The sequence below is a fragment of the Colletotrichum chrysophilum genome (genome assembly GCF_026319265.1).
Source record: "Colletotrichum chrysophilum strain AFK26 chromosome Unknown scaffold_186, whole genome shotgun sequence".
NCBI lineage: Eukaryota > Fungi > Ascomycota > Sordariomycetes > Glomerellales > Glomerellaceae > Colletotrichum > Colletotrichum chrysophilum.
The window spans coordinates 55-13695 of record NW_026517473.1 but is presented as its reverse complement, the minus strand read 5'-3'; the positions used below and the strand labels follow the sequence as shown (position 1 = coordinate 13695).

The 13641-nt window shown below is 52.2% G+C and overlaps 4 protein-coding genes across 4 annotated transcripts; 1 reads left to right on the top strand and 3 right to left on the bottom strand.

Moving 5' to 3' along the window:
- Window positions 1-2160: 2160 nt before the first annotated feature.
- On the bottom strand, window positions 2161-3222 carry COL26b_012682 (uncharacterized protein; the record flags this gene model as incomplete). The annotated part of the gene is made up of 2 exons (XM_053185321.1): window positions 2161-2579; window positions 2661-3222. 2 exons carry the CDS (start codon window positions 3220-3222, stop codon window positions 2161-2163), a joined length of 981 nt encoding a protein of 326 aa, XP_053030720.1.
- A 1442-nt stretch (window positions 3223-4664) lies between these two features.
- On the bottom strand, window positions 4665-6316 carry COL26b_012681 (uncharacterized protein; the record flags this gene model as incomplete). Its single annotated transcript, XM_053185320.1, has 4 exons — window positions 4665-4939; window positions 5050-5790; window positions 5847-6154; window positions 6213-6316. The coding sequence occupies 4 exons, from the start codon at window positions 6314-6316 to the stop codon at window positions 4665-4667; spliced, it is 1428 nt and encodes a 475-aa protein (XP_053030719.1).
- Window positions 6317-9392: 3076 nt separating this feature from the next.
- COL26b_012680 (uncharacterized protein) lies at window positions 9393-10036 on the top strand (the record flags this gene model as incomplete). Its single annotated transcript, XM_053185319.1, has 2 exons — window positions 9393-9700; window positions 9913-10036. The coding sequence occupies 2 exons, from the start codon at window positions 9393-9395 to the stop codon at window positions 10034-10036; spliced, it is 432 nt and encodes a 143-aa protein (XP_053030718.1).
- Window positions 10037-12136: 2100 nt separating this feature from the next.
- Window positions 12137-13003, bottom strand: COL26b_012679 (uncharacterized protein; the record flags this gene model as incomplete). Its single annotated transcript, XM_053185318.1, has 2 exons — window positions 12137-12258; window positions 12283-13003. 2 exons carry the CDS (start codon window positions 13001-13003, stop codon window positions 12137-12139), a joined length of 843 nt encoding a protein of 280 aa, XP_053030717.1.
- Between the last annotated feature and the right edge of the window lie 638 nt (window positions 13004-13641).

The following is a 13641-nucleotide window of genomic DNA, read 5'->3' as shown; positions in this document are numbered from 1 at the left end:
TTCATCTCCCTCGCTTGCGTCCTCGTGCTCGTCTACCACACCCATGTCTGACAGATTCTGTCACTTATATCCTAGCGAAAGCTTCGAAGAGGGGAATCACGCCATGAGAACCCCATTTTCTGTTCTTTTTACTGTCGTTGACCATGAATCTAACATGCATTGGCGTGGGTCTCTCCTCAGTCGTATCGGCTCCACGACGGAAACTGGAGGGCTGGGTGGCGCTCGTTGGGTCTCAAATGGGCCGTCGAAGCCGCTGCCGCCCATTCCAAGTGCCCGGTTAGCAGGCACTCAGGTAGGGCAACGGGTGATGGACCCCTGTCACTTCGTGCATCCCTTGCCCTGTCTCTGACCCATTGGTTACCTGACGGCTATGGATGAATGTGCCGGATGAATGCTGCTTAAGATGAGCTGAGAAGAATCATGATCACGTCCACTTTGGCTTCACAGTCCCGCGCTAAATGCCCCGTGTTCTAAACAACGGAAGCCCCTCATCCCTTCTCGAGTTTGGACATCAAGCTCCGGGCCGTCCCTGTCGATCCATCCCCGTATTTGACGTGTTCCCACGTGTGGTAATGATATGTCATTCTACAAGATGCAGCAGACTACTTTGCACAAATGTATCGCGAAATCAGTTGCAGATCCTTGCGACAGATTGAAAGCCTACAATCCCTCTATCGAGGCGGCTCAGGCGGACCCACGCTCTAGATGTAAGCCGGCGCCTTCGTCACGGAGTTGATGGAGATGCACCACAATTGGCCGGGCCATCGCAGGGGGCTTTTCTGGCTGTAACTTGCCCTTTTCGGTGGCAGCGGAGCAGAAAAAGCAAGCATCAAGAGGCGGCCGCGCTCCCGCGTACGATCCGCGGTCGCACAGAATTGATTTTCGATATTTTGTCTCACTTCTCGATTTCCTTCCTGCTGTGCCACGTCAACATCCTGCAGATATCTATCAACAGGCGATGGGGGGCGAGATCTTGAGAAAAAAGCAACGAAGGGGCAAAAACAAGGTCCGTGACATTCGGCAAAGCACTTGAACAGCAATGTAGCACATCACATTTGACATGGCAGTCCACTATTCTTGTCATCTTACAAATGACCCCTCCAAAAGCTCAATCTCATCCACCCTCGCGTGTGCCAGAGCCACGCGGGGAAGCGAAGGGAGCAGCCGCTGGTCGGCGTTTTGCCAAGAACGGAGGTTGCTCCGGCCCTAAGGCAATAGAGACATTTCCTTTCACGCCGCGGTCGCTAATCCTAGATCATCTCGCATGGCGCATCGGTGACGGCTTCTTCTGGGGTCGTTGCAACGTTTCGAGAATGGCAGGCGTGTCGGTGAGACAGCAGGCACCCGACGAACGCGGACTCACACACGAGATTCTGTTGGTATGCAACAGATCGCTGGTTATTGCATTCTGGCTGATGTGTTGTCCAACGTGTCAGGGGCATCGCCCATTATCCGTTTCGCCGTGACTGTATAGCATGTAGTTTCTGTTTCGGTCCCTACCCAGGGTTCGGCCTCCGGGCCTCGCCTTTGATGTCGTTGCTGACGCCTCCACCTTAGTGCGCCCTTCTTCAAGTGAGCCTTACCTCTATGGTTGCCTCTTCACTGCTTCTTCTCAACCATGCAGCTACTACTGTACATCAGCCTCTGTCTAGCGCCACTGGCATCCACAGAAGGAAGCAGGGAGAGCCTCCGAGCCAATCTGTTCCATCAATGCCAATGGCCAGAGATGCTGCGCTTGTGGTAGGCTGAAGTAAGCCCGCGTCTGTATCGCAGTACTTTCGGGACAAATCAGTGGGACCCCAGAGCCCAAACCGAAGATCCTTTGAACTGCTTGAGCTTGAATACATTGATGCCGCCGGTGAAAATATGGAGAATGAGCTTTGCAATCTAGCAAAGTGTGATACAGGTTGATAGCAACAAGGACGATAAAGGCGATGATGACAATGATTATCCTTGTTATAGTGGTCAAGGCATTAGGAATGAGAGTGATACGATCACGGCTTGTCAAGGCTTCGTCGTCTTCTTGAAGACTTGGCAGAACGGAGAACCTCTCATACAGTTTCGCCAGTCTATTTCTGTGCGTTGCTGATTTGGAAGCCAATCCGTACATGAGAGTATCTCTACATATCCGCCAAATGGACCGAGCCATATTTCACTGCTTCAGATATCAATCTCCAGTATCCTAGACCGGTATGCCACAAGCGTCTCAGGGTCCGGTACGAACCGAGCCTTGGCCGCGCTCTTGGGCTTCTCCCCAACAATGTCCCAGTCGTACTTCATCAGCAGGTGGATGAGCGCAATCTTGATCTCGTTGCTGGCGAAGAAGCGACCGGGACAAGCGTGCTTTCCGTGTCCAAAGCTCAGGAACTCCGGACTTGTACTTACGAATTGCCACTTGTTCTCCTGCCCAGGCAGCTCTCGCATACGCAGAAACCTGTACCCATCGAAGTCATCGGCATTTGAGCCAAAGATTTCCTTGTCGCGCATATGGAGCGTCGGGATCGTAATGTGACAGCCCTTGCGGATGAGGGTGCCGTCGGAGAGTGTGACATCGTCTTCCGCATAGCGATTCATCATGTCTGCCGATGGTTAAATTCTATGCATTTTACTGATAGTACGGTCGAGGAGGTAGAGATCACAGCGCTTAAAGATTGACTTACTCGGGCCAAGGATGTTCAGACGCTGACTCTCCTTCATAGAGCTATCCATGAGTTTCAACTTGTAGAGGCTAGTCTTCTCCCAACCTCCGTCCTCGTTGTAAACTCGGATGATCTCCTCACGGAGCAACGGAATATACTCCGCATTCGAGATCAGGTCGTACATAGTCGCCGTGATGACGCTCGAAGTAGTGTGGATCGCAGCCACAGTAAGGAACAACTGTCCGCAGACCACATCAAAAGACCGATCTCCTCGCACATCGTCTAGCCACGACAAAGAGTCCTGTGGCTTCTTCACATCACCCCGTGCGGCGCGGCGAGCAGTCAGCTCGGGCTCGATAATCTTCTTCGAGTCGCGTACAAGCTTGCGCAGATAGATCATCTCGGGGAGGAACCAGTGTACGACATGTCTTGTGAACACAGGCCACGTCCGTAGGCGTTCTTGGGCTCTCATCATCACGACCGTAAAGCGGATGGAGATTTCGATCCACTCCTGGCTGTGGCAGAGTCTCTCGCCCAAGAAGACGAGTGCCGACAGTCGGGCGGCTATGTTCGTTGCTCCCATGATGAACTTTGTATGCTTCCAGTCTTTATCTTGTGTCAGCTTCTCGGTACTAGGTATGTTGCGGTGATTTCGGGGCGCAGCGACGAACCTTTGGCGGCCGGAAGACTTTCGTCAACTACTGAAGCACATTCCTTGGACAACGACTCGGTCATTCCACCCAATGCCTGAGTAAGATTCTTCCTGACCGTGTCTTGGATGATGTCGCCTTCGAGCCCTGTGTGGAGGAAGTCAAGACCTGGGTACTGAACCATGCCTTGCTGCAAGTTTCCAACCCGAGTAAGTACGATGAGCCTGTTCCAAATGAAAGAGTTTTCGTACCCGCTCAATGAACCCGCGGAATGACAGCCGGGGGTCACTCCGAATCTCGTTGGCAAATTCCTTGGCGAGCACAATGGATGGGCCAAAGTTACTCAAAACTTGGAAAGGGCGTCCGTTGAGCTGTGAAGGGGTTTGTTGGTATAAGCTCTAAAACTTGGAAGGTGCTGGTCTCACTTTTGCTGTGCCTTCCTCCAAGATGTCGAGCGCCTCATTGTCCCATCTTTTCCGAGTTTTCGTGTAGAACCAGTCTTTGGGTGCTTTCCCTATCAGGGGGAAATCCGGGTAAGGCCCGTCTTCTCTGAAAATAAAGTGCAGAAGGAGGTACAAAATGCCGATGCTGACAGTGACTGTGAACTCAGGCCTAGAGGCGTATTCCAAAATTGACGACATGACGGAATTCCGTAGAAGACAAGAAGAAGAAGATGGTGGGTAGTTCAATGATGCAAGTCAAGGGCAATGGAAGTATGAATGTAGTGCCGTTGATGCCAATGGTCTTATAAGAGTTGGAGGTTCTCATGTAAAACATCCTCTTGTATCCCATTCCCGCGCTGTCGTTGATGTTGGCGGAAATGGCAGGGATGCTCGTATTCTGATATGCGAATCCGGCAACTTTCCTGAGCTCTGAAGTACTAAGGAGGTGGGGAATGATTCGTGGGATGACCTACCATTCCATCCTTATTGGCCCAGTATTTGTCCACTGTCAACTTTTCCTAGAGCTGGCCACAGACCACGGACCACGGACGGCCTTTTCGTCCGAACGGCCTGACTTGCACGGCTTCCCGCCGGTTCCGGGCATCTCAGGGAGTCCGTGAGGCTATGTCAGCTCATCAAGGGGGATAGGCGTGTCCTCCACGTTCCCCGACGGCAGCGCCATCAGCCTTGATCACACAGGATGCCTAGGACGTCTATATAATGGGACGCCACCCCGCACACCTTCGCAGCTCACTGAAGTCACACCTTCATCCCATACGGACAACAGTTCACGGTTCACGATCGGTTCACGATCCACAGTTACACAGGCTGAAAGGCATAGAAGACTTCATGTTCTTTTAGTTCTCAACACTATGTAGGTATCATCATGATATTACAGAATATGTGCTTCTAAGCTGTTTTATAAGCATCATCTAAACAACGTGGTCATCGCCGTGAGAGCAGCTCTTAGCGTGCTCAGCCTGCTCAGCAGCGAGAGCCCACTTCTGGAACTCGCGGCGGATAGCCTCACGGCTGCGGCGGGCAGGCGTAGTCTTCCTGCGACGGGGGAGACCCGCGGGCAGCTCATTGGCGAAGTCAGCGGCAACACGGGCAGCGGCCTTGGTGTTGATAGTGATGGCGTCCCAGTTGATGTTGTCGAGGGTGTCGCAAGCCAAGTGGTAGCAAGGGTCGGTCGGTTCACCGGCGCCTGTGAAGATCCCACTACTCGGGATTCCAAGATTAAGGAACCCCACATAGTCTTCGTTTTGTTAGCATATCAACTATAAACAAGTTTTCACTCTAGAAAAGTGTGCGTACCGGAGCTGCTGCCAAAACCACCGAAAGCGGCGGGCTTGCCCTGGGCGGCGATGTAGTCGTGAATGGGCTGGGCGCCGAACTTGTCACCCTCGTTGTCGCCGAGGTAGACATTGTAGACGGGATTGATGGAGCCAATCATATCGTAGTTCCAGTAAAAGCGAATGGCGTCGGCCTCAGCCTCGGACAGCTGAGCGGTGTAGTAGAGAGATCCGACGAGACCGCTCTCCTCGGCGCCCCACCAGATGAAGCGGACCTTGTTCTTGAAGCCCGAGTACTTCTTGAAGGAGCCGGCGATCTCAAGGAGAGCGCTAGTACCGGAGCCGTCGTCGTTAACACCGGGTCCAGCCTGGACAGAGTCCAAGTGAGCACCGAGGACAATGACGTTGTTGGGGTCGCCCTCCTTGGTCTCGGAGATGATGTTCCAGGTCTCGCGCTCATCCCACTCGGCATCAACGAGGAGAGTGACCTCGAGGGTCTCGCCGGCCTTGAGGCGCTCTTGCCAGGCGGTGGCAACCTCGAGAGGGATAAGACCAACGGGCACCAGCAGGCCCAGATTCTCGGCGCTCAAGGTGGCAGAGCCGATGTTGGTGCCAGGAGTCTGGTTGTAGAGAATGACACCAACGGCACCCGCAGCCTTGGCGAGCTTGAGCTTGTCCGAGATGGCGCAGACACCGCGCTTGACGAGCGCGAGCTTGCCGGTGGCATCGATACCTTCCCACTGGTCGGCGAAGCAGCCAGAGCCTGCGCATTTAGAGTCAGCTTGCGATTATGCAGTTGTACGGTGATAGTTCTCTTACCTCGCTCATCATCGACGGGGGTGTCAATGAGGGGTGCGGTGTCGCCGTCGGGGAGCGAGGTCGGGTGGTTGTACTGAAGGGCTACGACGTAGACATCCTCGGCGTCGGGACCAGTGACCTTGATCTCACGAGTTTGAGCAAAGGTGTGGTTGAAGTACTGAATCTTGGTGTCAAGCTGCTTGTGGAAGCGGCCCTGGACACGCTCGAGGATGTAGTCGGACGACGCCTTGTAACCCGGAAGACCGAAGGCACGGTTGCCGCCGTTGTCCTTGGCAATCTTGTTCAGGTTCCAGAGGTTGCGCTCGAGTCTGGGGAGAACGCGTTAGAGCAAGTTCAAACACACCAATTCAAAGGATTGACACTCACTCCGTGGTCAGAATGTCGGCCTCGGCCTTGTCGGCGGTGAGGGGGTCGGTCGCGAAGGACCGCAGCGCGAAGAGCGCCGCGGCGAGGGCGGAGGTGGTCTTCATCGTGAATGAGGAAGCTATTCCCAAGTTCCAATTGACGGCACAAGGTGAATATTTGACAAGCTTCGGATGGATCCCAAGGAGCAGACTGATCAGCTAACTAGAGCACTGCACATGGACCCGGGCGAGGCCAGGACATTTATGTTCTCAGAGGCCCATGCCGTCTGGGCATGCCAAGAGGTTGCTCGCCGTGCAGGCGTAATTGCGCGATAAGACGACATCCAGTGACAATGCAGTCAGAGTTGGGGAGAGCTCCGGCTCGCGTGGGTAGCAAGGTTGTGCGCCGAGAAGCTGTGGCACCGCGAGATCCAATTCGAGGAAACGTACATCACAGCGCCACATTGACATCCCAAGAGGCTGGTCCCTGAGAATCTTGCTCGTTATCCCAGGTGCTGAGGCATCGATGCAGGCCGGGCGATGCTACCTCGGGCAGGTGAACGACGTCGGGTCGTCTTGGCAAGGACTTTTGCGAGGGACAATTGCGAATGTTGGTCCAAGAGTGAAGGATACGGTTGGCAATGCCGTTGTTGCTAGGACGCGGAGAGAAGGTCGGCTGCCAGGGGGGCGAACACAAGAAATGACAATGGGCGGAGAAGATCCCGGACAAGGGCAGCTCCTAGGCCACGGCGGCTTTTTCCTCTCTGGCGCAGTGGATCATCGTTGCTTCATCAGGCAGGTGCCAAGCCTTAAGAGAGGGGAATTTTCGAGTAGTGGCTGACGAGCATGCCAAACGGTGCTAGGGTGTCGTTGTTTATTCGCAATAACGTTTGGGGGGCACACCGTGATGAGGTCGGTGCTTTACATGACGATGGACACAATAGGGTGAAGGCACAGCCTGAAAAGTAACTTTCAAGAAGTTGACTCTGGCAGACAGAAACTTCATCTTGTAGACATGCTTTCGAACTGACTCGTCTGAGCAGAATGGATGAAGAAACGCCCCGTTGAACGCCTCGCGAGAATGCGTGTTTTCACTGCAGGCCTGCTCGTTTAGGTGCCTGCATGAGCACTGCATGTTAAACGTTGCAGTGCAGCACCGCCAAGAGACGACTCAACAGGCGAGATCGCGCCACCACTGAGAGCTTCATCCCAAGAACCCTCCATCTTATCCCGCCCCCCGCGGAAGGAAAGCGATCGGTTCGTATGAACCGATGAGAGCCGTTTCAGCAAACATGATCGTCTTATTGGCTCCCCAGCACTCAATGCCTCGTGTGTTGGTCACCAGCATCGTTCTCACTGTCAAATTGTGAGCTCGTTGTCAGCATTGGCTACGCGATTGAGGCGCTGGGCCAAGACGACGGGAAAAGAATGTGCTAGTCAATCGGGGAGGCGGCATACACTTGGCAAAAAACAAGACGCAATCAAAATTCTGGGCAAAGCGGAGAGGTCTTGTTGATTGATAGATATGAACCCTTGTTTTTTTGTATCGGCCGTGCCTCCAGTTGCTGGTCCTGGTCTCGGCGTCGGCGCCGGGGTACAACCCCGCATGAGTGGGATACCGGACCGGCCATTTCAGTGTGCGGTAGTGAAGACCGTCCTGCTCTTCAAGTACCAGCAAACTCTATGAATATCATTAGGCTGCCTGGTCTCGCTCCTGAATTATGTGAATGGAATTCCAATACGTATAGTTACAATAATGCCTTTCGGTTTGGTCAATTATCCGCTTGTAGTACTGTGCAGGACAACCCCCTAGGAATTTGTTTTTGGGCGCGCTCCCAAAGTTGCGGTCATCCACATCATCAATAACTTCAAACCACAAAGCCTTCTATGTGGTAACTAAAGAGGTCAAAACAAGCTTTTCTACATGAATATCCGGTCAGATTATGTATGACTTGCATCGGCTAATCCCCATACTGCTGGAACGCCTCATGGCGTCCCGGGCCGTCTACAGAGCTAGATACCTTGATGGCCAGCTGTCCCATCCTGCCAACCTCTACGGCCTATCCAACCACCCCTGATTTTCACGGCCCGTTGTGGGGTCTATGCTGATCTTGGGCTTGGGTGAAAGACGTGCAATGGGCATTTCTTGGGTGTTCCTGCGCTGACGTGCAGTGCGTTGGCGGGTATGCATGTTTATCTGGGATGCAACACTTCATTTGCAGCCATAGCACATGGAGACAATATGCCAGTGGGAATTTATGGAACCGCACTCCTTCGATTGCATTATTCCCGAAGCAGTTAAAGAATCCACGCGACTGGGTGGCATAGTCAGACTTAAAACCCTCGAGTCTTAGGCGTACTCGTACCTCGGGAGCTTTGCTGTCAGGGTCCACAATTCTGAACATCGGAGAGGATGGAAATACTACAACACGCAAGAGACAACGTTGAGAGTAGAAACAATTTGAATAGATTTAAGAGATCCAGTTCAATTGCTTAGGTTAATCAGTACTTACGGAGATGCCGCCCGGCTGAAGCCCCAAACCGACCTAAAGACCACTTCGAGTGTTGATAGTCTAGGTGGGATTAACATCGCATTACTTTGGCACAGGGCACGACAGTTATTGTTTCATAGTTGTAAGAGTAACTGTAGTAACTCAGTAACTATGAAGTGTTCATATTTGGAAAATGAATTATTCAACAAATCATCAAAGCATCCCATACATCTTATGACGCAAACTCCTTAAGGTAGAATGGCCGGTCAGTCGTAAGAATCACGGTGCCAGGCTAGTCGGTCAATCCTGGATCCCTAAAACAAAGAAAATAGCCATCAGTTTTCCCACCAACTTTTACGCGCCTTATATTATATATATGATAAACGTCTATCAAAACAACGTCCAGCGCATTAGATCGTCATCATCGGGTATGGAATCTATCGAAGCTCTTTCCTAGGCAAAGGTATCCATGGTTCCACTGGACAGGGGTTGGCAACTGCGCAGCCTATGAGGTTCGAACATGCAGCAGGGGTTCAGTTTTCAGCTCCGATTGCAGCCTGCCTGTCAAAACGCGCAGCTTCAATCCGTCCACGCTCACTGTCTCTTTTCTTGGCATCCCTTTTCTCAAGATATGCCCAAGTAGCTACCCTTCAGCCTTCCAGTTCTCATTACTCAACGAGGACAAGTCAATCCAATGCCAATCATTGACCATGTGGCTCATCAACACACGTACTCTCAAACTTGAGGAGTTCTTTGACGCTGCTATTCCCGACTACGCCATCCTATCGCATACTTGGGGAAGCGACGAAGTCTCCTTCCAAGAGTTCAAGAGCCTTGATGCCACGAGCGGAGACCCAGCAGATCTTATAATCAAAGACAGAGCTGGCTATCCAAAGATCATCAAGGCATGCGGGAAAGCCCTGGAATACCGTCTTCGATATGTGTGGGTCGATACTTGCTGTATCGACAAAACAAGTAGTGCGGAACTGTCGGAGTCGATCAACTCCATGTTCAAATGGTACGAAAATGCACAACTCTGCTTCGCATACCTATCCGATGTACCGGCAACCCAAGACGCGACTGATCCGGCATTCGTGAACTCTCGCTGGTTCACAAGAGGATGGACGTTACAGGAGTTGCTCGCGCCTCGAGAGTTGCTTTTCTTCGCGTCGGACTGGACTCTGATCGCAAGCCGTGAGGACACAGCGGCCTCCGTGAGCAATATTACAGGCATCGATCGGACGTACCTGGAATCCTCGATATCGGAGCAAAACACCCGCCTGAGATTATTGACAGAGGCCAGTATTGCAGAGAGAATGAGCTGGGCAGCTCGGCGGACGACTACCCGAGTTGAAGATATTGCATACTGCCTCCTAGGTATCTTTGGGGTCAATATGCCTCTCATGTACGGAGAGGGTCAGAAGGCCTTCTTCAGACTTCAGGAGCAGATCTTGCAGACGTGCTTCGACTTGACACTCCTCGCTTGGAACCCGACAGATGAGCACGGACGGCCTCTGGCCTTTGATGAGCTTGAACCGAGTTCTTCTTGGGCCTCCGCAGTGAAGATGGTTATGGGGATGGGGCATCCTTGGTCTGCTCCCGAGCAACCCCACTCCAACGCATTGCCGATGGGTCTGTTGGCTCCAAGCCCCGGGTGCTTCCTGCTTTGCAACGACATCGTCGAATGCGAAACCGTGCTCGACTGGACCCCAACCAGCCGTGGCCTCGAAATTGAACTGCCGGTGTCAGACAACACCTGGCCGTATGCCATCATTCCCTGTCGACTGCGTAACGACCCCTGGAGTCTCCTTGCGCTTCCTCTCGACGTTCACGATGGCGGAGCATACTCCAGAAGTCCACTGTCAGCCATGAGAATCAGCCATCATACCTGGCATCAATGGCCCATGAGAAGGATTCTCTTGAAGACAAGAATACGTCCTAACTATGACACTGAACCCGTACCCTCGTGGTACATCTGGATCAAACGCTTGCCTCCAGAAATGGAAATCCTCGAAAGATACTCAAATTCAAAGCATTATGCAGCGGATACACTGTTGCCCGTGTTTTCCGAACGCGAAACACAGACTATCTCTAGCTCGCGGTATGGAATCGCCGGGATGAAGCTCGAATCAAAGGCTTCAAACGAGAGGTTTTCTCTCATCATCAAAGTTACCAAGACGTCAGCCTATACAGATCTTGGCTCCTGGATCTGGCCCCGAAGGTGGCCCTGGAGGTCGAATAGTGACCTGTATCATTTGGAGTACTGCATTGCCAAACATATCTCGCCTGATAAACTGATATCTTCGTGGAAACGCACGGGCTCACTCAGGTTCACAAGGTGGTCTCTAGAGTTGAAAGATTCTTGTCTTCAATTCGAGATCATGAAGAGAAAGCTGCTTGATATTCCCGTCTTCGAAATCAACATCACACAATCCCCGGAAGGGTACATATCGCAACTACAATACTGCATGGGAAGATGCCTGTGGCTACTCCAGCTCATCACAAATCACACGTTGGCGATTTCGATGACCTTGGTGAGCCTCGTCTTCCCAGTATCGGTTATTAATGCTGTTCTTTGGTGCAAGCATCTGGTTCCCTGGCATCTATCGCTTTTACCAATCACCCTCCACATGACAATCTTGGCAGGGATTGCAGGGGCGCTTGGAGGAACGCTGGGCGTTGTTATGTCACAGTGCATATGCAATAGCCAATGCCAACTAGGAGGTTTCTTGAACAGCCTTCGCTTTCTGGCTGCCTTTTTGGTGCATCTATTTGCCTGGGATGCATTGATGGCAGTCTACGCTTTCCACTTGCTACCTGTCGTCTCGTGCTTCGCACCGAGATGGTCAGGATTTATCAGGAAGGGCAGGAGCGTGCTCGCCATCCTCATAGGTCTCTTCATGGGCCCCCTCATTCTCTGGTCCCCCTTAAACCCGCGCAGGGACTTCCCGCAAACCCTGGCACTGCTTCCCTTGTATGTCCAGACTGCCTTGAGCATATCGGATGACATGCTTTATCGGAGGAAGCTATTTCATCTTTACCCACTAGCTGTCGCGTGTTGCGGACTCTACATGGTCTTCGTTGACAGCATGAACTTCGCGATCGAGACGAACTGTAAGTCTCTGCTAGTTGACATGGGCATCTTTCTCGAAGCAACAGGCGCGGAAGGTTCGTTGAACGAGACAGGAGAGAAATTTGTTGGTCACTTGGCGGCATTTTTGGGCATATTTTTCCGAGTATACTTCCATGTGTGGCGACACTTGCTAGCGGAGAGTGTACTTGTTGTTGTCGACGCTTCTTCGCTTGTGTCAGCGGATGGGCTTTAGCCCATAAGCCGTAATTGTTCTTAGTAAGGGTTGACTACGCCTTTGTTTAAGCTGCAGAAAACATTGAAGTGGAGTTCTGTCTTCAGCTATCTAACATACTCAGCATCCAGCTACGTGGAAGCTCAACTTCAACAGTCAGACAAGACGCCAATCTTGACGAACCACTTGTTGAGTCGCTCATTTACTTCTTCGCTCTTCAGTTGGAAGAACCAGTGTCCTAAATGCTCTACGAGGCCAACTTCATCCAGTCCTGTGCTCGGGGACAAATGAGTACGTTCCGTGCTAAGCCAGAACTCGCTGTTCCCCAGCGTCAGGCGTGGGCATTGAATCTTCCCATCATGCTGTGCGACGGACACTTCCCGTCGACCAGTTCCTTGGGGGTCTCCCAAGCAGGCAGAACACTGTGCGAGGATAACTCCCATATCCCCCTGCGCGGCACGCCTGCCAATCCAGGTGTTATGCCAGGCGGGCACTGTTGGAGGATACAGAGCCGGGCCGAAGAGCATGGCCAAGTTTTGGAGTACCTTTGTAGGGTCGGCGAGGTATTCATCCGCAGTGGCAGCGGGGACGGAATGGAGCGGGTCGAGGATGACCATGGCGCGGGTGAGATCGGGACGCACCGACACGAGATGGTAAGCGACGGCAGTACCAAGAGAGTGAGCGATCAGAATAACGGACTTGATATTGAGATCCCGAAGAAGTGCAATGAAGTCTTGCGCAGCGGTTTGTGGGTAGTAGTCGATGATTGAAGGGTCCGCATCCGGCCCGGGATAGGCATTGATGTCCGGAGTCGGAGCCGGAGCGGAAGAACGGCCCTGGCCTCGAGGATCTGGAGTGATGACACGGAACCCGTGTTCTAGAAGAAATGGAACTTGCCAGTTCCAATCGTGGAGGTCACATGTAATTCCTGGGATGAGGAGAACTGATTGAGCCTCTTGAGGACCCTCATCCAAATAGAAGATGGAAATGTTGTCGTTACGCTTGAAGAATGGCATGTTAGATGCAAAGAAGTAATGATGGATCTGGCCTCATGAGCAATCGAGGAAGAAGTTGCTCATTACAGATCTTATACCAATTTCAACCCACATCCGAGTTAAATCTTTTCATTCAAAACGGTTTATATTCAAACCCAACGGCTATCACGAGGTTCGCCGGTCCCGAATGCTCCCGCTTGAAACACGGGTAGAGGTCACGCAAGTTTACTTCGGGTAAATTGGTCACACCGATGCTGACGGCCAAGATCTATCCGTAGCGGGGACGTATGGCGCTGGCATTCCGAAGGCCGCCGAATGTTTTCCATGTCCTGTAGATGTTTTGTACGAGTAATTGAAACCACGAAGAATTTGAGTCCAAATGCAAAAATCACAGAGCATCAGATGAGATCATATAGAGGCACAGGCGCAAACAAGTGGTAACAAGAGTAATATGTGTGATAAGAACTAGCTAAGTAGGCTACCTAGCTAGGAGGCTAGAAGAAGGCTCTAGGGGGCCCTAGGCTATATAAGCTACCTAAGGCACTTAAAGGCAGGTACTACTATACTACCCCTTTGTTACGGTCAGCTATCCGACAGTAGGGTCTGCTAACAGAAGCTGGGGATTGACACGTAGTAACAGTACACTGAGGTCGTGGTCT